This window comes from Myiozetetes cayanensis, unplaced genomic scaffold, assembly GCF_022539395.1.
Source record: "Myiozetetes cayanensis isolate MyiCay16 unplaced genomic scaffold, myiCay2020 scf20-37, whole genome shotgun sequence".
NCBI lineage: Eukaryota > Metazoa > Chordata > Aves > Passeriformes > Tyrannidae > Myiozetetes > Myiozetetes cayanensis.
Genome location: NW_026087412.1, coordinates 14,237,909 through 14,259,968, shown reverse-complemented (window position 1 = coordinate 14,259,968; position 22,060 = coordinate 14,237,909). Strand labels below are relative to the sequence as shown.

Below are 22,060 nucleotides of genomic sequence, written 5' to 3'. Positions count from 1 at the left end.
ACTGAGAGCAAAATGTTTCAGCTGCAAATCCACCCTCCTCTCCCCGTGGGCTGTGTGGACCTCACAGGCTATTCCTCTCGCTGTCAGACACAGGGTTAATGTGTACCCACTGCTCAGGGAGAAGCTGGAAATCATTCCAGTCCTGTGGCTCCATCCTAGGAAGCTGCACGGGCTGGTACAATGGCACATGTCACACAGAGGGAAAACGGCAAATGCTCCCAGGCTTCAAATCACGGATGCACATTCTGCTCTCTGGTGCTTGGTGGCTCTAAAGGGTGGTGATGCACGGAGATTGGATTTGACTGCAGAGCTGCAGTGAATTACAACCTGGTCATTACGAGCGTTTTTTCCTAATTATCACTTTGTCCAGCCTGTCCCAGCTGGATTCCCGTTATCTGTAAGCAAACACCACAGGTCCCCACCCGCTTGGAAGCTGCGACAGCCTCAGTGGCCACAGCGAGGCGGCCCTGAGGGCTCAGTGAGCCCAGCCCGGCTGAGCTGAGCTCGGGAAATCGAGTGACAACTTCCCCTGCTCTCCCTGCCCCACGCATGTGACTCCTGTGTTTCCTGCCTCTCCCCCAGTCCCCACGGAAACACGCAGTGGCCATCTGCTTGTCCGTGCTCCCACACTCAGGAACGTGGGGGTTTATGATGGGAGAAGTTAAAATAACGTGGGAAATCTGCTCTCTGTCCTCTTTGCAGCTCGGTGCTCAGGTGAAGCCCCAGCCCCTCTACATCCTGCACTCTCTCCTAGGAGTGTCCCAGGGTCTGATCCTGCTGATCCCACAGGCCCTGGTTCAGAGAGGTGCTCCTGCCTTAAACCATGTAGGGATCCAAGTCTGGGCAGCACCTGATTCTCCTGTTCCTCCAGGTGTGAGGAGTGAGATGCTCATGGGATGTCCTGGAAGAGCAGCATCCTGCAGGCCTTCTGTGAGAAATCTCTGAGCTCTTCCCGTGGCATTTTGAACTGCCCTGTTCCATCAACTCTCCTTATGTGATATCTTGATTTTCTTTTCTATTCAGGCTCTCTCTCAGCTTTGTCTTATTTTAGGAGCTCCCTGCAGCTTTCTCCTTTTGGGGTAATAATTCCCAATTTTACATTTCATACTGAGCCTTCTACAGAGCAGAACCTGTAGTTTTGCAACTCTTGGAGCCATCTGTAGGCTGGGCAAAAACAGGGCTCTGTTGTTGTCTAATGATGTCAGTTGTAATCAGCTTCAGATTTATAGGATTTAGTCTTGCATAAATTAGAGAAAAATCTCCAACGGTTGAAGACAGATCTTCTGTAAGACAGGAGAGCTATAAAATGGAATCTTACCATTCCATCTCCACTGCCCAACTGATAGAGGACACTGCTTTTTATCTAAAGACATAAAATCCTTGAGGTTTGCCTTGGCACTGCCAGGAATTCCTGTGAGATGTCAGGCCCTCCTGGAATGTCAGAAAGGACCTGAGCTTTCTAAAGGATGGGAGGCAAAAAACTTTTGTTCTCTGTGTACCAAAGCAGAGGAAGGAATATGTCAATTCACAGATTTTTTTGGGTTGGAAGGGACCCTGCTCCAAAGATCATGGAGTCCAACCCCTCTGCTCAAAAGGGAGGTTTGAGCTGGTTTTCCAGGACCACATCCAGTTGGGTTCTGAATATCTCCATGAATAACTGCACAACTTCTCTAGGCAACTTTGTTTCAGAGTTTGACTACTCTCACAGTAAAAAATGTTTCTTAATGTGTCAGAACTGTTCTAAGGTAGCTCTGCAAATACCATCCTGACTGGAATCCAGACATACCCTCTTCTACCATCTCCTGAGCTCTGAAGGCTTAACAAGGAGGGGACCTTATTTGCACTGGGATCTCATCCTCTCACTGCCATTTGACTTGTCCCTAAAGTGTAAACTCTGAGCTCCATTGTTCCTTCTGCCTCCCTGTAACCACGAGCCAGGTTTGATGGTGATTCTCTTTGCTCCTGCAGGAAGGACCGGCACACGGGTGGTGGGAACAATGCAAGGTGAAGACACGGAGGAAGATGTGAGTAACCATCCCATGTGTCTGTGGAGCTTCTCTGACAGTGCTTTACGATGCCAGCCCTCTCCTCAGCCAGAGAAACACCTTTTATTTACTGAATCCTCGTGCCCCAGGCCTGCCTTGCCCCTCCTTTCCTGTAACTGCGCTCTCATTGGCACAGACACAGATTTGCCTCTTTTTCCTTTGCTCTTGCAGCCTGTGCTCTGTGTGCTTTCCCCTCGTCCTGCAGTGCACAGCTAGTGGCACACAGGCTGCAGGAATGCTGTTTGGATGAGCTGTGGGGCAGATTGGTGGGAAGAGTGATCAGTGCAGTGCAGCAGCAGTTAGGTACATGGACATAAATCCCCTTTTGTTGCTCTAAAAGCACATGCCTTGGACGCTCTCCGTGGCCTGCACTGGCAGCATCAGCCATCAGTCATCCAGGTGATGGGACAGGGATGAGAGCAGGGCTGTGAGCTTTATTCCTTGGGATTCCTGCTGTTCCAGGGCTCCTGGCTTTGCATCTGGTTGTGGTTTACGTGGTGGGTGGACAGAGTCTAAAAGGCACGCACAGGTTTGTACAGGAGGCACTTGTTCTCTGTCTGTGCCCAGCCCTTGGCATCCATGGACAACTTTTCTGTGCCTCTGGGCACACCTGAGTGGCTACATCTGCACTAGGCAGCTGAAGCCAGGTGCTGTCATGTGGTTTGCATCCACACAGGAAGCTCTTCCATCTTCCCCAAAACCTGCTGGCATCCCAGGAGCAGTGGGGCTGTCCTGTTCTCCAAGCCCCGTCCAACCTGGCCTTGGGCACTGCCAGGGATGGGGCAGCCACAGCTTCCTTGGGCACCCTCACCTTGTCTCTGGAGTTTTACCTGCAGCCCCTGCTCTGCTCTTTGCTCCTGCTAGACTGGGTGTGGCCAAGGCTGTTGTTGCCTCCTGGGGAATGATTTATGCCTTGGCATTCGGACCGGTTTCTGGGAGAGGTCAGGAATGCCTGTGCTGTAGGTGAAGATGTCACCTTATTGTCCTTGACCATGTTCATGACAGGTTTGGATAGTCACCCTGTGTTATTTCCCTTCCCTTCAGACTTCCCTGTTCACAGCTTTCTCCCTGTTGGCACAGCTCCAGTGTGTCCAGGTGTGGAAAGCCAGAGCCTTCAGCCTCTGACTGCCCTCAGCTGCAGCCACTCAGCTGCCACTGTTTTATGGCTCTGCTCTTGGAATCAGCCTCTCAGGAGGCCCAGGGGCTGAGAGGCTCACTCAGGAACCCTCACAGGTTTCTATGTGTCCAAGATCAGGGAAGGAAACTGTTGAGGCTGATCTGAAAAGGAGATCATGGAATTATGCAGATGGGAAGAGAGCAGGCTTCAGCTGGCCCAAGAGCCTCTGTCGCTTGCTGGTGTGGTGCATGATGCCAGAGCTGTGCCTGCCTTTGCTGCCTTCTCCCCTGCTCCCACCTTGGTTATTTTCTGTTTTCTTTTATGTTCTTGTCCATTTTTTTCCCTGCTCTGCCTCTCTCGTTCCTTCCGCTCTGGTTCTCCAAGGGGACCCTTGCCCCAGCACGGCCAGGCTCGCACAAGGTCACCACCAAGGCACAGGTGGGTTCCTCTCCTCCAGTTAATTTTCTTCCACTTCACCTTGATTCTTTGGTCTCACAGTAGGTGTCACTTTAAACACCCTGCCAGGTTTTTAATGCCCCAGATCCAGCAGAAGTCAAGGAGTTCACGTTTGTCAGCTCCGTGGGGTGGGGATGGAGGTTTGCAATCAATTGAGAGGGCAGGGAGGGAGCCAGCACTGCCATCCCTTCCTTTTGGGCTGGCAAAGAGGCCTTGCCATGGGACAGCTGAAGTGGTTATGGCCTCTTGTTTCCTTTCCTTCAGGAGGACTCGGGGGATAGTGAGATTGACCTGGATGAAGATGACGATGAGGAGGATGATCTGGAAGATGACAGCATGGAAATCTCCCCAAGCAAATCCCGTCACCGAGCAAGGAAGCCAGAGCCACTGGAGCAAAGTGATAATGACTTCTGACTCTTCAGTAGCATCTTGAAACACAAACTTTGGAGAAAATGCAGGCCAGGAGCAAACATCCTGCCCTCTGAAAAGCAGCATGAATTCAGGAGCTGGTAAATAATGTTCATTAAACTTAAAAATTAAACTTGGATTGCCAGGCTTGTGACTCTCAAAGCATGAGCATTTTATCCATCATGAGAATCACAGTAATGTGATGTTATTTCCATAATTGCACTAAACTGGCTCTCATGCACTGCAGTGCCAGAAGTCTCACTCCAGTGAGCACTGTGTGCCTCATTGCCCTGCATTTTATTATGTCCAAACAGACTTTTTTGGCTTAATAAAACTGGATGAAAAGCTGCTCTAGGAATGCATTTCAATTGATTTTAAATCTGGCTTAAATCTGTTTATCCTAAACATATCCTTTACCTAATCAGGGGCTTGTGTCTGCAAAGAGCAGCTCCAGTTGGACTGAAGGAGTGAAGTTAAAACTGGGAAACAAGTGAAGGGGTCCTCAAATACCACCAAGGGTATTTCAGCTGTGTCAGTGGGAGTTGTCTCAAACTTCAGTGGGCTGACCTTGAGTGTCCTGAGAGCAGCCTGAGAGATGTGCTGTAACTAAATCCTTATTAAATTAACCCTTTTGTTATACTGGGGCTACTGGGGTAAACTCAGCTTTAGGCATTCCAGTGGGCCAAAAGCTGGGCTCTTGTTCAGCATGTTGTGCTGATGCCATCAGTGAAGGTGGATTCAGGTTTGTCTGGGGGTTGCCTCTTTTCTTTTAGCTCTGCTTTAGCATCACAGTTTGTCTTCAGAGGAGCAGGAATCAGGGCTTGATTAGAAGAGTTCATTGGGGTGTGTGCTTGTCAGAGTCCTGGCTGTGTTCCTGCCCTTCACCTTTTTACACCAGCAAAGTACTTTGCTTTGGACCCCATCTGAAGTCTAGACTCAGGTCCAGTCCCTCCCTCAATGAAGGAAGGAGTGCACATAAATTACTTGAAAAACTGAGAGGTTTCTCATCTCTGACCCCAAGGGTGGAACTGTCACACCCAAAGAAGAAGTGCCCCATCAGCAGAGCTCAGAGCTTGGAATGTCATGTCAAGCTGGGACAAAAGCTGACAGGTAAATAGAGCCAGGTTTTGGGTGGTGATGGGGCATGTGTGGGTGCAGTGATGTGCTGAGCTGACTGGCTGACAGCTTGGATGCTTCCTTGGCACCTCTTAATTGGCCCTTTGCACCTTATTTCAAAGAGGGCAGATACAGAAGATGGCAAACACCTACTTCAGAGCCATTAGGGTGTCCTGTGACAGCCAGGGTGAGGGTGTATGTGCTTACCACATCTCTCTCCCGAGGGGTGGGAAGGTGCTGATTTTAGGACCCATTCCCAGAATGTTTTCCCATGTTATGCAGGGAATCCACTCTGGTCCTCCACGTGTACTGTTCAGCTTGGAGAAGAGAAGGTTCCAGGGAGACCTGAGAGCCCCTTCCAGGGCCTAAAGGAGCTCCAAAAGGAGACTTGGGACCAGGACCTGGAGTGGCAGGACAAGAGGGAATGGCTTCCCACTGACAGAGGTCGGGGTTGGATGGGATATTGGGAAGAAATTCTTGGCTGTGAGGGTGGGCAGGCCCTGGCACAGGTTGCCCAGAGAAGCTGTGGCTGCCCCTGGATCCCTGGAAGTGTCCAAGGCCAGGCTGGACGGGGCTTGGAGCAACCTGGGCTGGTGGAAGGTGTCCCTGCCCATGGCAGGGAGTAGAATGAGAAGCTTTAAGGTCCCTTCCAACCCGAGACCATTCTGGGATTCTGTGATGTATCTGACCCATAAGAATGACATCCTATGAGACAGGGCCAGTCCCCCAGTCTGGGCTGCAGGTTCAGAGTTACAGTTTTCTGTGTTATTTCCTGTATTATAGGCTCGAGTGAAAAAGAGACTTCATACCTTGTGTGCACAGACCCAGAGCCTCTCTTCAGGCAGCACTGCCACCTAGCCTTCCAGCATGGCCAGCCAGGTTTAGGGAAGCCACAGTTTGTGTTGCAGCTTCTTGTGCCAGGCCAGAGCAGCAGCACCATCAGCAGCCACCCCTGTGCCAGTGAACTGAGCTTTCAGCTTAGGATCTGCAGCCAGGGCAGTGGAGCACAGCTCACCCCATATGCCATGCAGTGCAAGGGGAAGGCTGCACAAAGCATCTTCTCATCCGGGAACCAGTTTATTTCCAAGTTTATTTCCATATTTAATTTATATCCACAGCTCAGCCCAGCGTTCTGGTATCAGCCCCGAGGTCCCTGCAGCAGTCGCTGCCCTGAGTGTGACAGCGTCACAGAGTGGGCTCTGGCTGGGGTGGAGTGGGGAGGGGGCAGTGGCTGGAGGGGACTCAGGGAGGTTGCACAGTTTGGCTACTGGTTCACCTGCAAACCTGGCACCTTCTGGAGAGCCACTGGGTCTGTGCCACACACACAGAGCCATCACCAGGCACCTCCGCTTTCAGCAGCCTGCCCAAAAGGTGACCTGCTAGGGCAGACCTTGCCTGCAGCTGGGACATGGGGAGGACACATCCCAAGGTCACACAACTTGTCACTGATGGCAACAGCAGGAGCCCCAAGAACTCCATCCTGAGCTTGAGGAGCAGCGAGCTAAGGCAGTCCTGGTGTAGCACCCAGACCCATGTGCTGGAGGCAGCTCATCCTGCACTGCTGTTCCTCTTACCTTTACCCTCCTGCTCCTCCCATTTTCCTGAGGACTTTTCACTTCCAAAGGCCTTTCTAGATGGTTCTGCTCCTATGCCATGAGTTGCCTGTCTCTTCAATAGAGAACAGCTCTACCAAACCCTTCAGGCATGTCTGACCAGCACCAACCTGTTAACTGAGGGCACAGCAACAGCTGGCCCAGGCTGTATTTAACCAGGTGAGAAGGGGCTGCTGTGAACCTTGTCTGCTTTTCGCCCAGTCCTTCTGGGATCCTGGCCAGAAGCAGAAGACAGAGAAGAGCTGGCACGGGGAGCAGAGCCCTGGAGCCCCATCGGGGGTGCTGCAACATTTGCCCACAGTGACCCGGGCTGGGACAGAGCAGAGGCCCAGGATGCACCGTATCCGAGTCAGGGTCCCAGCACAGCACTGTAACCCCGCAGAGATCACAGGAGGGGTTGCTGCTGCCAGAAGATAAATCACCTGTGAAACCAAGGTCTGGCATGTGAGGTCTGCCCCCTCCTCCCTCCTTTTTTGCATTTTACTCATTCCTTGAGGCTCCCCCAGAGCCTGGATGAACAGGAACACAGGCATCCATCCCTCAGCTTTCCACACCAGTGAGTCTTGACCCTCCTGCACTGCTGATCTGGACACCCTGGGCCACACCAGGGAGCTCAGGAGCTCTCCTTGGCCCAGCTCTCTTCCCTGAGATGGGGTCCAAGCAGCTCCCTGTGGAGTCACGCTGGCCAGAGGACCCTCTGGAGCCCTCCTCGCTGCAGCCAGGCACCCTCACACGTCCACCACGCAGCTGGGCGAGTTTGTCCGGATGGCGTCGGAGATCATCTTGGCTCCCGACTGGCCGATGCGATTCCCCTGCAGGCTGGGGGCGAGGGCAAGAGGAGCTCAGGCTTGGACACCAGGCAGAGCAGGATCCTTGGTGGGCACGAGGGATGCTCCCCAGCTTTGCACCAGCATCACCTGCACCCTCCCCACCCCATCCAGAAGCTCTTCCTGTGACTCCGCTCCCAGGGGACTCTGGGTTTGAGAGCCTGAAGGCTGGGGCCAAGGTGAGGAGCAGGAGAAAGCCCCTGGGGGGAGCTGGAGGGGCTGAGCCACTTCTCCCCTGTGATATTTTGGAGAACATGTGGCTTTTGAGGTTGTTCTTTGCCACAGAGGCATCCCTAAAGAGGAGCTGGGGGATCTGGAGCTGTGTGGGTATTGTGGCTGTCATGCCTGGAGGAGCATGGGATGCCCCTGCCCTGTTGGGGAGGTCCCTGTGGGGCAGCCAGGAATGGGCAGTGCCAGTGGGAGAAAGTCCTGGATGGTTCCCATGGTGTCCCCCATCTCTGCCTTTACCACTTACTTGACGTAGGTGAGGCCGTGGTTGCCCCTCAGAGCGGTGGCGATGCAAATGGCTCCGTCCATGCCCAGGGAGTTCTCCTGCAGGCTGAGGAAGGCAGGAGGGTCAGGAAGCACCAGCCAGGGAGATGTGGCCGCCAGGAGGGAATGCGTGGCTTGGACATTGTGAAAAGCCACCCCACTCAGGGCTTTGCCCCACTGAGAACCATTGGCCTGGCCATTCCCTCGCTGCTGCCTCCAGGAAGGTGTGGAAAGGCTCTCCCTGGCTCTCCCCAGGCAGTGGATGCTTACTCGAGCCGGCGCAGGCTGCTGTTCACCCTCAGCGCGTTGGCCATGGCCTTGGCCCCTGCCACGCCGATGGAGTTTCCCCGCAAGCTGGGAAGAGAGGCAGGAGGTGAGGAAGGACAGCCTGGGATGACCCCAGGGGGGAGGAAGGGGAGAGGTGATCCCACACCAGCGAGTCAAGGGACGAGCAAGCCAAGTCTGGACGCGATGCAAGGATGGAGGTGGTGCTGAGGTAAGGACCAGGGTCTAGGACACCCCAGGGATCATCCCCCACAGCCATGGGGACTTGATGGCCCCACTGAGCACTTACTCCAGGATCTGCAGGCTCTTGTTGAACATCAGAGCTTCTGCCAGGGCTTGGGCACCAGCCGGCCCAACCGAAGCCATTTGCAGGCTGCAAGGGAACAGGGACCCTTCAGCACGTGTTGGGAGGTGGCCAAGGTGTGCTAATTGCACAAGCTAATTAGGCTGCAACACCAGGGCCCCAGGGCAGCCTGGATACTCACTGGAGATCTGCCAGGGTTGTGTTGACCTTCAGTGCCGCAGAGAGGGCGGCCGTTCCCTCGTCTCCGATGGCATTTTCCTGCAAGCTGAGACACCCCAGTGCTGCGTCTGCCCGTGGCCTGTGCACCCAGGAGCAGGGAGAGGGGCAGCGAAGCACAGGGCACAGCGTGCCCAGCGTTCCCAAAGGGCTTGGGGGACCCCAGGCCACCAGGCACTTGGAGCAGGCCCAGACAGGCACGGGCAGTGGTGACACAGCAGACTTGCAGTACCTAAAGGGGCTCTAAGAGACTTCTGACAGGGCCATGGAGTGCCAGGACAAGGGGGAACAGCTTCCCACATCCAGAGGGCAGGGTTAGACCCTGGCACAGGTTGCCCAGAGAAGCTGTGGCTGCCCCAGCTCTTGGAAGTGTCCAAGGCCAGGTTGAGATGGAGCTTGGAGCCTGATCTGGTGGAAGGTGTCCCTGCCCACGGCAGGGGGGTGGAATGAGATGATCTTCAAGGACCCTTCCAGTAGGAAAGTGCTGCCCAGGACCCATCTGCCTGTGTCCCCACTTACTCGAGGCTGGCCAGGCTGCTGTTGGACTGCAGTGCTTGTGCCAGGGCCGTGGCAGCTTTTGCCTGGATGAAATTCCACTGCAAGCTGCAAACAGGAGAAAATGGGAGGTGAAGCCTGGAGCTGTGAGCGTGCCCTGATCCCTCCAGGCTCTGCACCCATCCAGCACGGTGGAGGAGCCTGGGATGTGACCCCTGGGCAAGACCCCACACAGCACACCCCCCCATGGAGGGCAACCCACGAGTGCCACTCCCACAGCCTTGAGGGGCTGAGGGCCAGGAGCAGCGTCCCTGCTCTGTGGCCACTCAAGGGGCTTTCAAAGCAGGCCAGGTCCAGGGGGAAACTCACTGGAGGGATGTGAGTGCCCGGTTATCTTTGATGGCTGAAGCGATGGCTCTGCCGCCTTCGTCACACAGCAGGTTTGCTGCTAAGCTGGAGGCAGGGACAGAGGGCACAGGTCACACACACAGTGTTTGGGACAACTCCAGGGACACCGTGCAGCAGCCTGGGTGCCCTCCTGGGGCCCGTGGCACTTACTCCAGCTTCCTGAGGGTGCTGTTGGTCCGCAGGGCACGAGCGATGGCAGGGCCCCCCTCCTTGCTGATGGAGTTCTCACGAAGGCTGGGGGAAGACACGGGGCTGGGAGGAGCAGCAGAAGCAGGAGCTGCTCCCTCACAGCCCCCTTTGCCCCCTGCTGTGGGGCTGACACCACCAATTTTGAGGATGGCAGTCTGTCTGACTTGAAACTCCATTAGCATCAGCACCTTCCTTCCCTGCATCTCCATTCCCTGGGTATCCTGTGGACATCAGGGCTTTTTCCCAGCCTCCCATCCCTGCTGCCATCATTTCATTCCAAGACACGGCTGAACAGATACTGTCCCAAGGGGGGAAAGCTAATGATGATCCTCAGAGCTGGGGGAGGGACAGCAGCTGCTTCTAGCATCCCAGAGCATCTTGTGGAAAGAAACAGGAATGACCCAGAATGCCAAAAGGTTCCCACATCCCAGCTTTTGGCCAGGGTGGCTCAAAAGGCTCACTTACTTGAGGCTGAGGAGTCCCTTGTTGGAGCAGAGAGCTGCTGTCAGTGCTGTGACCCCTGCACTGCTGATGGAGTTGCTCTGGAGGCTGAGACAAACAGGGAAGGTGTGAGGACAGCACAGTCTTGGCATCTCAGGTAAGCTGAGGGGTCAGTTTGGGGTGAAAAGTGCCTGTTTCACTGAGAAATGAGCATCTCCCAGCTACAGGAGGGTGGGGGCAGCCAAGGCAGAAGGACCAACACCGGGAGCAGTCAGGGCAGGTTCAGCATCTCCTGCTGGCCACACCTAGCAGAGGTGATGGGGTTTGCCAGCACTGAGGGGCAGCCTTGTCCCCACCTGGCTGTTACCACAGCTGCCAGCTCAGCTGGGCAAGTTTTGGTGTCCTTATCACAGTGTGGGAAGCCAGGGCCAGACCCAGAGCATGGCCACTCATCACCAGGAGCCACCAGGCCAGGCAGGAGAGGTCTCTGGCTGCTGCTCCCAAGGGGAATGAAGGTTGCACCATCCAACCCTGGCTCTGCCAGGCCCTGGCCTGATACCTTCCTCCTTAACCAGTCCCCATCACTTTAAAAGAGAGAAGACTCAAAGCTACTAATATCCTCCAAAGCTGGGTTGAGGATTGTCTTCATCAGTGCTCTCCTGGTGAAGGCAGGGCCAGCCTGGCTGCTGCTGGAGTTGCCACATGGTGCTCCATCCTGCATGGAGCATCCCCAGCCCTGTGCCCCTCCAGAGGACGTGGAGTGGGAGAGGCATGGGGAGAGTCTGGAGCGGCCCAAGGGGTTGAGGGGTGGGAGGTGTAGCTGGAGGGAGGAAGGGTGAGCTCTGTTGGCAAGAAGGAGTCCAGGCATGGAGGGGGGACTTACTCAAGGCTTTGCAGACTGTGGTTCACCCTCAGAGCTTCGGCCAAGGCAACAGAACCGTTGTCTCCCACTGAATTGCTGGAGAGTCTGGGACAGAAGAGGAAGCGCTGGTGTTACCACAGTGCCACCAGCTTGGATCTGCCAGCAGGGGATTCACCTCCCCCAGGCTCTCCCTGCTCCAGCAATGAGCATGAACTTGCTGTCAGCTCATTCCCAACCTATGTACACCTCTGTTCTTGCGGTTGGGTGGAGCTGAAATAGCTTTTAATGTTCCCACAGGGCCTGGAGCCTCTGCCAGAGGGAAGACTTGGCTTCTCTGTTCTTTCCATGTCTCCCTGCATCCCCGGAGATACGGAGAGCATCTCCCCAGGGTCGCTCCAAAGGCAGCACTGCCGCCCCCGCCCCCTTCACCCGCACCAGCCGCCTCGGGCAGAGCCAGCAGTGCCCATCCTGGACATCCCATGGCCCAGCCCCTTTCCTGCCAGTCCCGCCCGCAGATCCCGGCAGATTTGGTGCTGGCATCACCTCCCCTCTGCCTCGGGCTGTGCTTACGTCAGCTCCCTCAGGCTGCGGTTCTGCTGCAGCGCCTCCGCGATTTTCCGGGCGCCCTGGGCTCCGATGGCGTTTTTCTGCAGGCTGCAAAGGGGAGAGAGGCACCTGTGAGTGTCAGGTGCCAGCAGTGGGTGGCCAGAGGGGGACAGGAGGTCCTGGTCCCTTACTGCAGGGTCACCAGCCTGTGGTTGGTCAGCAGGGCCTCGGCCAGGAAGGTGGCACCGTCCTCCTTGATGGTGTTGTGCTGGAGGCTGCAGGGAGACAGGAATGAAGCCATGCACAGATGAGGGTGAGGGCCATGCAGGGCTGCAATGGCCACCGGCCCTGGTGTTTGTTTGCCCTCATCCCTGGCATGAGAAGGGGTCTGGTCCCCAATCAACCCTGCCCAGGAGTCTCCCTCCCTCGTCTCCCCTGGGAGGTGCCTTTGTCCACGCAACAGCACTCTATGGCCTCCCACGTGAGGGATGGACCTCAGCCTGGACCTCAGCTTCAACCTCAAGCTCAGCCTGAACCCAGGCCCACCAAAGCTGAGAGGCAGGAGAACCCCACCATGTCTGGGGCTGGCCTGGTCACCGTCTCAGTCACCTGCACTTCACCACTGCCCACGTAACAGACCAGGCTGTGCCCAGGTCTCCCCACCTGCTGGCCCTCGGAGGTTGGGACAACCTCAGTGGGACAGATGAGGGATGGCAGGAGGCTTGTCCTGGGGATTTGCTCCTGGAGGAGCTGCAGAACTGGAGACTTACTTCAGGGAGAGCAGGGTTTGGTTCTTTTTCAGCGCATCAGCCAGCGCTCTCGCTCCGGCGGGGCCGATGGAGTTGCTCCGCAGGCTGGGGCAGGACGGGCAGAGGAGCCAAGGTTAGCAAAGGCAGTGGCACGGGCTGGCATAGCCAGACACCTTCCCGTGGCACTGCCCAGGTGGAACATCGGGCTGGCAGCTGGCAAGGGTTGCCTTCACCTCTGAGTGGTGGCGGCTTTAGGGGATGAAGACCCTTCCCAGCTCAGTGAGGCTGGGTGGGATCCAGCCCCAGTGCTGCCCTGGGAATGGTTCCCAGTGGGGAACACGTGCATGGCACGAGCTGGTACAGGGGGAACACTTACTCCAGCACCATCAGGCTTCTGTTCACCAGCAGCGACCTGGCCAGTGCTTTGGCTCCCTTGTTGCTGATCTGATTTTCTGCCAAGCTGCCCAGAAAAAGAAAAATGGGGTGTTTTTCTGGAGGAGAAAGAGACTTTCACAGCTCCTGGCATATCCCAGGATGCAGCTGGGATGTGTGAGCAGAGGAAAGCCATGTGGAACATTTGGTTCACGGTACAGCCAAAGTTGTGGGTGCTCTGAGGTCTGCTCTCTGAGATGGACACCAGGCAGAGGGCTGCAAGGACAGGGTAGAAAGGGAGTTTCTAGACTTAAAATTAATTTGTGTCATGAAATGGAGCTCAGATCCCAGCAAGGGGGACTCTGTGCAGCCACGAGGAAGGGCAGGGAGCTGAAGAAAGTGGGGACCCATCTGTCCAGTACAAGGCATCTTCCTGCATGGGGGTCAGGAGCCTGTCCCCTCCATACATCAGATCCTCCATGCAGAGCCTCAGGTGTCCAGCAAACTGCTGTGACCTCAGGAAGCAGTTTGTTGGGATAACCTGAGGAGGCAGAAGTTTCAGGAAGGCTGGGCAAAACAACCTGCCCAGCCACCATGAAGACGTGGGGTAAGGTCACTATGCCTTGGTGCAGATCATGTGGGGCTGTCCTTGTCAGTAGGCACCCAGGGAACCAGTGGGAGACACTCCTGGAGGACCCTCACACTGGTTTTGAGGTGCCCCAGGTCCACGCTGCATCCCCAGGACATTTGGCCTGCCTTGGGCCAGGTCCTACCTGAGCTTCTGGATCTGGCAGTCCTTCACACTCAGCACACTGCCCAGCAGCTCCATCACATTGTCCTGGAACTGATTATTGTCCAGCCTGGAGAAGACAGGAGAAAAAAGTAGAGAAAGGACAACCCTCCCGTGACATCAACCCATCACAGGTGGAGAAGCTCAAGGACAGAAGGCAGAGCTGACTCAGTGGTTGTTGGTGGGTCCCTGTCTCAGTTGAGACCTTGGAGTCACATTTGAGTCAGGGCGGAGCCTTCCAGGACTTAAACAGGGCTTATAAAAAAGAGGGAGAGCAACTTTTTACATGGGCAGATAGGGATAGGAGAAGGAAGAATGGTTTTAAACTAGGAGAGGAGAGATTTAGGTTAGAAGTTAGGAAGAAATTCTTCCCTCTGAGGATGGTCAGGCCCTGGCACAGGTTGCCCAGAGAAGTTGTGGCTTCCCCATCCCTGGAAGTGTCCAAGGCCAGGTTGGACAAGAGAGCAACCTGGGCTGGTGAAAGGTGTCCCTGCCCATGGCAGGGGGTGGAATGAGATGGTCTTTAAGGTCCCTTCCAACCCAAACCCTTCAGTGATTATGAGTCACAGCCCGGCATCCCCGCTTGCCTTTCCCAGTGCAATCCCACCAGGACTCACCTGAGGTTGTGGCAGAAGAGGAGCTGGGAGAGCAGGCTCTTACAGACATTGTAGGTGAGGCAGTTGGACAGGTTTGTCTCCTCCATGCAGACGTCAGAGGCCTGCAGGAGATAGGCCAGGGCAGAGCAGTTCACAGGGGTGAGCATCCCGGCCAGGCTCTTGCTCTTCATGGCCTCTTCCACGGTGTTGGCGATCTCCATGTGCTGGATCTCGTACAGGCAGCGCACGGTGTTCACCGTGCGCAGGGAGATGGCGTAGTCGGTGTTGAGGCAGCCCTGCAGGAAGGTGATCGCTTGGCTCCTGAAGCCGTTCTGCTCATCCTTCACCAGGAGCCACCCGGAGAGCAGCTTGTTCACCTGCGGGGAGAGGAGCCCGGAGAGGAAGCGAACGAAGATGTCCAGCTGCCTGTCCTCTGCCTGCAGCGACCTCTGCACAGCACTCTTGAAGTGGCTGAGGAAGCCCAGCTTGGGCCAGGACATCCCGCTCTCGGTGAAGAGGTCGAATATCGCCCGCTTGGCCGCCGTGTAGTAATAAAGAGCTGCCAGGAACTCCTGCATGGTTAAGTGGGAGAAGTAGTAGGCTGTGAAGGTCTGCATCTCCTCCTTGAGCAGGAGTCGAGTGCCCAGGCTGCTCTGCAGCAAGGAGAGGTCGATGCCGTGGGCCTTCATGTCCTGCTCGTAAAACACGTGTTTCTTTCTGAGCAGCCCGTAGAAGGCCAGTCTGCCCAGGCTACCCACTATCTTCTTGCTGTTGCTCACAGCCTGCTCGATCCTGAGGGTTTCTCTTGGCTTTTCTGGCCAGTCACCGCCCAGAGCCATTTTAAAATAATAGGAGTAGATTTCTGAAAGGGTCCTGGGGACAAGGGTTGTTTCTTGGGGTTGACCCACACTGGTTTTTAGGTAATAGGCGATTGAGGAGCCAGAAATCCTGCAAAGGCCAGGAACAGTGCACAGGACACGTAACGACCTGTTAGCTCTGATGTGCTGCAGGACCTGGCTGGAGAGGTCTCTGTCATCGAGGAACATCTGGTCCAAGAAGTCCTTCACCTCCGCAGCCCCAAACCCTCGTATTTCCGTCATCCTGTCAACCAGCCCCGCAGGGATCTGCGTGGCTGCCGTTGGCCGCGCCGTGACCCAGACAGAAGCCTCCTGCAGGAGGTTGCCCCGTATGATGTTGGCGATCAGGTTGTCCACTTGGATCTCCTTTTTGGGATCGGTGCACACCAGCGCGTTGGAAAAATCCAGAGGGGTCTTGAACTCATCCAGGCCGTCGAGGATGAGCAGGGTCCTGGCGGCTCCCGCCAAGATGCAGCTGGGCTCCGTGATGTGAGGGAACGCTGAGCAGATGAGCCTCTCTGCAGAGAGCTTCTCGTGGGTGTTGAGCTCCCGGAAGGTGAGGGGCAGCACAAACACGACATCCCTGTTGATCTCCCCCTTTGCCCAGGTGTAGACAAACAGCTTCACCAGCGTGCTCTTGCCAATCCCAGCCACTCCAGTGGTGACAGAGACCCGTGGTGGGATGCTGACCTTGGAGAGAGGCAGGAAGAGCTTCTCCAGAGGGATGCTCTTGGATGTGTTTGGCAGGCCTTTGGTGGTTTCGATCTGCAGGATGTCGTGCTCCTGCTGCTGGATGTCGGTCAGGCCTTCCACCAGCAGCAGGTTGGTGAGTCTCTGCAGGGCACCTGTCTCCAAGCCATTCCCACAGTAACTTTGGAGGCTCTCCAGGTGCTTCTGCACCATGGGCTCTGCACAGAGAAATGAAACGGGGGGGTGAGGAGAAGGAGGAGGGTGGTAATCACAGATACAAATGAGAGAAGCTGCTTCACATTTTTGCCATGCCCATGCAGGGGGAAAACCTCATGGAGCCCTTACATCTGGGCAGGAAGGTACATGCCCGGGCTCAGAGGGCACTAAAAGGTTTAAATGGCCCTGATCAGCCCCAGCCATTATTCCAGGAGCCCATTTAAGCTCAGGCCTGGACCTTCAGCCCCTGCCTAAGCTATGTTGTAGCTACAGCCCCATCATGCCTTTGCTGCAGTGGACCTTGCTTATCTGGACCTTGGTCTTGGACCTCTCCTCACTCTGCCCTTGCTTGGTGATCACTGGACTGTCTGAACCTGGTTGCCCTTGCAGGACCTGATCCTGACCTCTGGATTGACTTCCTGGCTTGACCTCAGTCCTGCCTCATCAGCACGGACTTGTTTAAGAACTGGACTCCTGGCTGAACCTGGTGACCACCTGGTGACCACTTGGACCTGTTCTGCTCACCTGGTTCAGGTGTCAGAGCACTGGTACAGTGAAATTAAACCCTCCAGCAAAGACTGGACAAGCAGGGAACGGTGCTGCTAGAGATCCAGAGTAGACACCAGCCAAGGCTGGAGCCTTCCCAGCAGGAGGGAAACAAGGGAAACCTCTCCCAGCAAGAGGGTTGCAAAGAGAGCCTGAAGTTGGGGTAGGAACCAATGGATGTGGTCAGGGATGCCCAGCCATCCTCCTGCCATCCCCCTGCCCTCAGCCCAACTGTAGGGACTGACTGATGTGATCTGGGCACTGAGGACCTTAAAGACTCCTCAGGCTGCCCAGAGAGGTGTGCTGAGGGCACTGAGAGCACTGGAGGAAGGTCCCTCAGACCTGGCAGAGAGCCCTTGTCACCCTCAGCTGTGTCCTTTGCCAGCACAGACCCTGCCATGGCACCACTGCATCCAGGACGCTCCCACTGGACCTGCCAACACCACCCAGCTCTGTGCACATCTTGGGGTGCTCCAGCCAGTGCCCACAGCCAGGCCACGTGTGCAGACCCCCCTCGCTGGGCCCACAGCGTGCTGCCTACTACAGACAGTGATGTGGAGGTGGAGCTGGGAATTGGTGGTCTCAGTGAAGGTCTGCAGGGCATGGGAGGCGTAGCTGCCCTTGCCAGCCAGGATATCCCCCACAGCCCTCACCTGCTCGGGCAGGGAGCTCTGCTCCCGGGCCGGGCTGGCCTCCTCTGCTGTCAGGAGCTCCAGCCTCCCCAGGTGGCAGATGATCTCCCCCAGGAACTGCGGCGAGATGGACCTCACCAGCTGCTTGTGGGACTGGTGGATCCAAACCTCTGCAGGGCAGGAGGGTGGGACAGGCGGGTCTTGGCAAGCCCTGGGCATGTTGCTGAGGGGTGACAGGGAGGGGCAGCAGTGGAGCACTCCCTCTGACTCTGAAGGTAGCAGGGAGTAAACTAGAGCCCTCCAGAGCTACCTGCCAAGTCCTCCTTGGGATGATGCCATCCCTAAAATCAAAGTGCCAGGGTGTTTTGTTAGGAGCTGCTAGGTCAAGGCAGCAGTTATTGAAAGAGACTGAAGAACACAATCATGAAATGGTATTTCCTCCTGGGAAACCAAGCCCATGCAGAGAAAAACGTCTGAGCAAGATCATTTCTCTTCAGAGGCAGCCGTTCCACCTCTGCCAGCTCAGCACTCCCCAGGCCCTTGGAGTAGGAACTGCTGTCAACCCTCGCACCTGGGTGCCACACCTTGTCCCATTTTTGAGACTGAAACTCCCCAGAGATGATGGATCTCACCTTCCATCAGAGGCCTCCCGTGACATGGGTGATCCCCAGGCGAGGAGTGCTGTGGCAGCAGCGCGGCCGTCCCATGGACCATCCGCATCCCCTGGCCGCTCACAGCAGCACCTGGAGCTCCTCAGCCCATGTCCATGCTCCTGGTGAAAGAAGAGGAAAAGCATCAGGAGCATCAGAAGCTAGTGTGGGGCTGACTGTGGTTGCCCCAAGGGCCCATTCATCAGCTTTTGGCTAAGACCAGAGTCCCCAGCACTGCAGGCCCGGCAGGGGCAGAGATGGTGCCATCCTGCTGCAGCATCTCTGGCAGACCTATGTGCCACAAAGGTGGTACCTTTACCACCACCACCACTTTTGGCAGGGCCTTTCTCAGGCAGAGTGATGCAGGGCTGTGAACTGTTCAGGCATTCTTCTTCTCTGTGTTGTGGAGGAAGTTGAGGGGCAGCAGGCAGAGCGATGAAGGGCCTGTTTTCATTTTGAACTCACCTTGCTCTGGGCTTGCTGAGGGTGGCTCACACCACATCCTGTTGCAGAGCTCTGAACTTGCTCCACTTTCATCAGCACTGGTGAATCATCAGCCGGGGAAGGAGCACTCACCTGCTCCCCCCACTCAGCTGCTGCCAAACCACGCTGAGGGCTTGGTGTTTTATTTTTAAGAAGTGTATCTGCTCAGAGTCCTGTTGTTCCTTGAGCAGAGGTGGAAAGGGCAATGCCTGAATGACTGAGAGTGCTCCAGGCTTCACCTGTGTTAGCAGGTGGCATGGTGCTGTGACATCTCCACCAGCCCCAAAGTCATCTCCAGGGGCTGGCTGTGTCCAGGTGGGAACTTCTCAGCCCCAGGGGATGTCTGATCACATCAGTGGTGCACACACAGTGTTCCCCTGTCCTGGCACAGCATCCTTTCCTCCCCTCCATCCTAGAGCTCCTAGGATGCTCTAGATCCACATGAACACCTCTGTGCATACCAGTCAGAAGCGTTCCAAGGGTGTCCCTGTTACCTTTGCCAAACCCACCCCTGAGGGAGATGTGGACACCACGGGGGTTCAGTGCAGCCTCAACAACAGGTAACAGGTAACACTCGTTCCCTTTGGTCAAACCCAGCGTCTCCCAGGGAGAAAATACAGATGGAGCTTGGTAGAGTTGCTGATCCATGATGCCAGGTCAAGGTGCTTGGAACATAACTCCTCCTGTTCACCCTCCTGCTGGGGGTGCATGCTGAGATGTATTTCTCCCACCAGAAATGCAAACCCAGCTGTGCAGGTGGCACAGGAGGGGACCAGACACAGCATCTCCCAGGGCCGAGTCCCTCACAGAGCCACTGGCTGGATCTCTCACTCAGACTGTTTTACGGAATGAGGGAAGGGACAGAGAGGTGCTGGGTGACAAAGCACCAGCCCATCCCCGCCTGCCCTGCTGGGACAAACCCTCCTAGGGGTGGGAGGTGCTGTTAGACCTGGGTCTGAGCCCACAGTTTTTCCCTCTAGGAGCAAAAACCGAGTCCTTCTGCTCTTCCCTGGCTGCCCAGCCCTGACTCCACGGTGTCAGAGGTCCACATGCCCTTGGCAGTGATGGTGATCCCACAGCAAAGCCCTTTTCTCCACACAGGGCTTTGACATCTGCTCTTGCACTTGCCCCCCAGGCAGCGACCCAGTCAATTAAGATGCCATCAATTAAAGGAGCTCAGTGTTTCCAGAATGACCCAGCTCATTCCAAGGTTGCTGTCATGAGCCATGTTCTGCCACACTCCTCTGTGCCTCAGAAGTCAATCCTGCACTTGAGGACCCAGCCCTGTAGTGTAGCTATGGATCACTTGGCCAGGATCAAGTGGGGACAAGTGTCCCACCAGCAGCTGGAGGAGCAGTGATGCAGCCATGGCTTGTGTCTGCCCTGCCTTGTCTGTGTCCCCAAGGACACCAGGACAAGAGGCTGGAGGGTGGGAGGCTGCCCAGCCAAACTGATGAATGGCACCTGCAAGGCCCAGGGAGGGAAAAGGGGGATTTTCTTGGCAAGAACTTGGCATTAACACTTTTATTTTGCCTGGTGTGGTCCCAAAGCCCAGCCCAGGGGATAATCCCCCTGTCTAGGGCTATCCAGTGAACACCGATATGTTCTTCCAGCAGCTTCAAACCCACATCCCACCATCCCCACATCCCACCATACCTGTTAGTAAAGCGTCCCTGCCCCAAACCAATCAGTTCCTGGGAGCCACAGCCACCATGCTGGCAGCTCTCCGACCTCCAGCACAGACAATTATCTCCCAAACAGCCTCTGTGCTTTTCAGTGTGTCCATCCTGTTCCAGGATTCAAACTGCCTGGCATCAACACCAAGGAACACAGACCTAGAAGTAGCTCATCTCTGGCTCTAATTATGTACATGCAGTTCCTCTCCTGGAAGTCCAACATGACCAAAGCAGCTCACCACAGGATCTGATATGAAGGGGCGGCTGGGAGGTGGCCACAGCAGGAAGCTGTCTGGAGACAAGAGGTATTTACTGCCTCTCTGCTCTACCCAGCCTCTTAGATCTTCCCCCAGACATTCCCCTCAGACAGATCCATCATTCTGTCCTGTGGGAATCTGCTGAGGGCTCAGGACCATGCCATGGCAGGAGCTGTCACAGCAGCTGCCAGCAACACCTGGACTGTATCAAGCTGTGACACCCAGCAGTCGGAAATCTGTGGTTGACACCCCCCAGGGACTCGTAAGCAGATTCACCTGCAGCATCAGGAGACAGTGGCTGGCACCTCAAGCACCAGCTCACAGAGCCTCAAAGACCTGACCTGCTGCAGTGGCTGGGGAAGGGCTGAGGGGTGTCAGGTCTAGACAGCCACCAAAGTGCTGGGCAAGAGCTCCTGGATGGCTGCAGGGAGCCACATATGGAAAACATCAGAAAATGGGTGGATCTACAGTACTGAAATAAGCTTAAAAGCTTTTTATATGAGCTAAAAATGGCATCATTAACCAGCACCTGCAGGAGCAGGGAAGCAGCCACTCTGGTTCAGCTCTGTGCCCCAAACACGCAAGAAACCTCACCCTGGTTGTTTTCTTCTCCTGAGCCATCACTGCAGGGTTTGTCCCTGCAGCAAAGCTCTCCAGTTTGGGGTGACAGGAGCATCGGCAGCACAGCCCCTTCTCAGCACTGCTCTGCCTCCTCCAGACACGGGGACGGAGAGAAACCACCCCTGCCAGACCTCCCCATCACTCCCTGGTGCAGTGGATTTCCTCCAGCGAGTCTCAAAGCCCTTTACCATCACACCTTAGAGCTTTTGTTTGATTTTCCTGCCCCGTATCCACCCTGAACTGATCCCATTTCAGAGGTCAGAGAGACACATGAAAACGCTTCCCAAGCCAACCTCTCCAGCCGTTCCTTCTCAGCTGAGCAAATCCTGATGCCAGGATGCAGGCTGCCACCTTTTGGCAGAATCGGAGAGATTTCACATCATTAATTTCTATTAATTAAATGAAGCGGTAAAGTATCTTCAGCATTATACCCAATTACACAGACTTGGTTATCTAAGTTTATATATGACTTTCAGATGCAGCCTTAGTTTTTTGGTTTGGATTTAACGCCACCAAAAACTTATTGCTAAATCTGCTTTTTGTCAAATCTAATCTCTGTGAGGTTTGTTTTTTGGTTTTTTTGTTCCCCTAAACCCCAACCCCAATAACAGGGCCCAGACACAGCAGTGAGTCGTGGAGGTGAGGAGCTGTGAAGGGCCCCTGGGCTGGATGCCAGCAGTGCCAACCTCAAATCTCACCAGAAAAAGAGCGCAAAAAATCCACCCACGGGTGATTCCAAGCAGCTAAAAAGTTAAAATTTCAGAGAGGAGTTCCCTTGCAGGGCACTGCTGCGCCTCACAAGCTGTAGAATGAAGGATGATGCATTTACCGAGTAGGTTGTGCCCCTCAAACATTGTACCACGGATGTGCACACAGGTGATTGAAAAGCAGATCCTCCCAGCAAACAGCTTCTGCCCTTCCCACCCACAGGAGCTCAGGACAGCATCATGAAAATCAGGAAGGAGCCACTGCCAGCCTCCCTCCATCACAGATGCCAGCCCTGGGGCTGCAGGGGTGCTGACAGAGGTGGTACCTGCCTCAGCCCCCCCTGGGCTTTGCTGCTCCCCAAAAAGCAACCTCGGAAAGAAACTTTCTTGCAACGTGA

General features: G+C 55.5%; 2 protein-coding genes across 5 annotated transcripts in view; one reads left to right on the top strand and one right to left on the bottom strand.

Moving 5' to 3' along the window:
- CLUAP1 (clusterin associated protein 1) overlaps window positions 1–4,384 on the top strand; it is a 51,474-nt gene extending 47,090 nt beyond the window's left edge. For 3 of the 4 annotated variants that reach the window (XM_050317696.1, XM_050317695.1, XM_050317697.1), the window contains exons 11-13: window positions 1,969–2,024; window positions 3,547–3,600; window positions 3,883–4,384. In XM_050317696.1, coding sequence (XP_050173653.1) covers window positions 1,969–2,024; window positions 3,547–3,600; window positions 3,883–4,032 — 260 coding nt within the window. In that variant the 3' untranslated portion in view covers window positions 4,033–4,384. The remainder of the gene's footprint in view (window positions 1–1,968; window positions 2,025–3,546; window positions 3,601–3,882) is intronic. The other variant, XM_050317698.1, reaches the window with a different exon arrangement.
- A 3,099-nt stretch (window positions 4,385–7,483) lies between these two features.
- NLRC3 (NLR family CARD domain containing 3) lies at window positions 7,484–17,988 on the bottom strand. The gene is made up of 18 exons (XM_050317823.1): window positions 17,901–17,988; window positions 17,178–17,438; window positions 14,349–16,092; window positions 13,715–13,801; window positions 12,946–13,029; window positions 12,591–12,674; window positions 12,012–12,095; window positions 11,845–11,928; window positions 11,296–11,379; window positions 10,437–10,520; window positions 9,933–10,016; window positions 9,744–9,827; window positions 9,399–9,482; window positions 8,845–8,928; window positions 8,649–8,732; window positions 8,345–8,428; window positions 8,058–8,141; window positions 7,484–7,574 (listed from the first exon to the last, which is right to left on the bottom strand). The coding sequence occupies exons 1-18, from the start codon at window positions 17,986–17,988 to the stop codon at window positions 7,484–7,486; spliced, it is 3,363 nt and encodes a 1,120-aa protein (XP_050173780.1).
- Window positions 17,989–22,060: the final 4,072 nt, after the last annotated feature.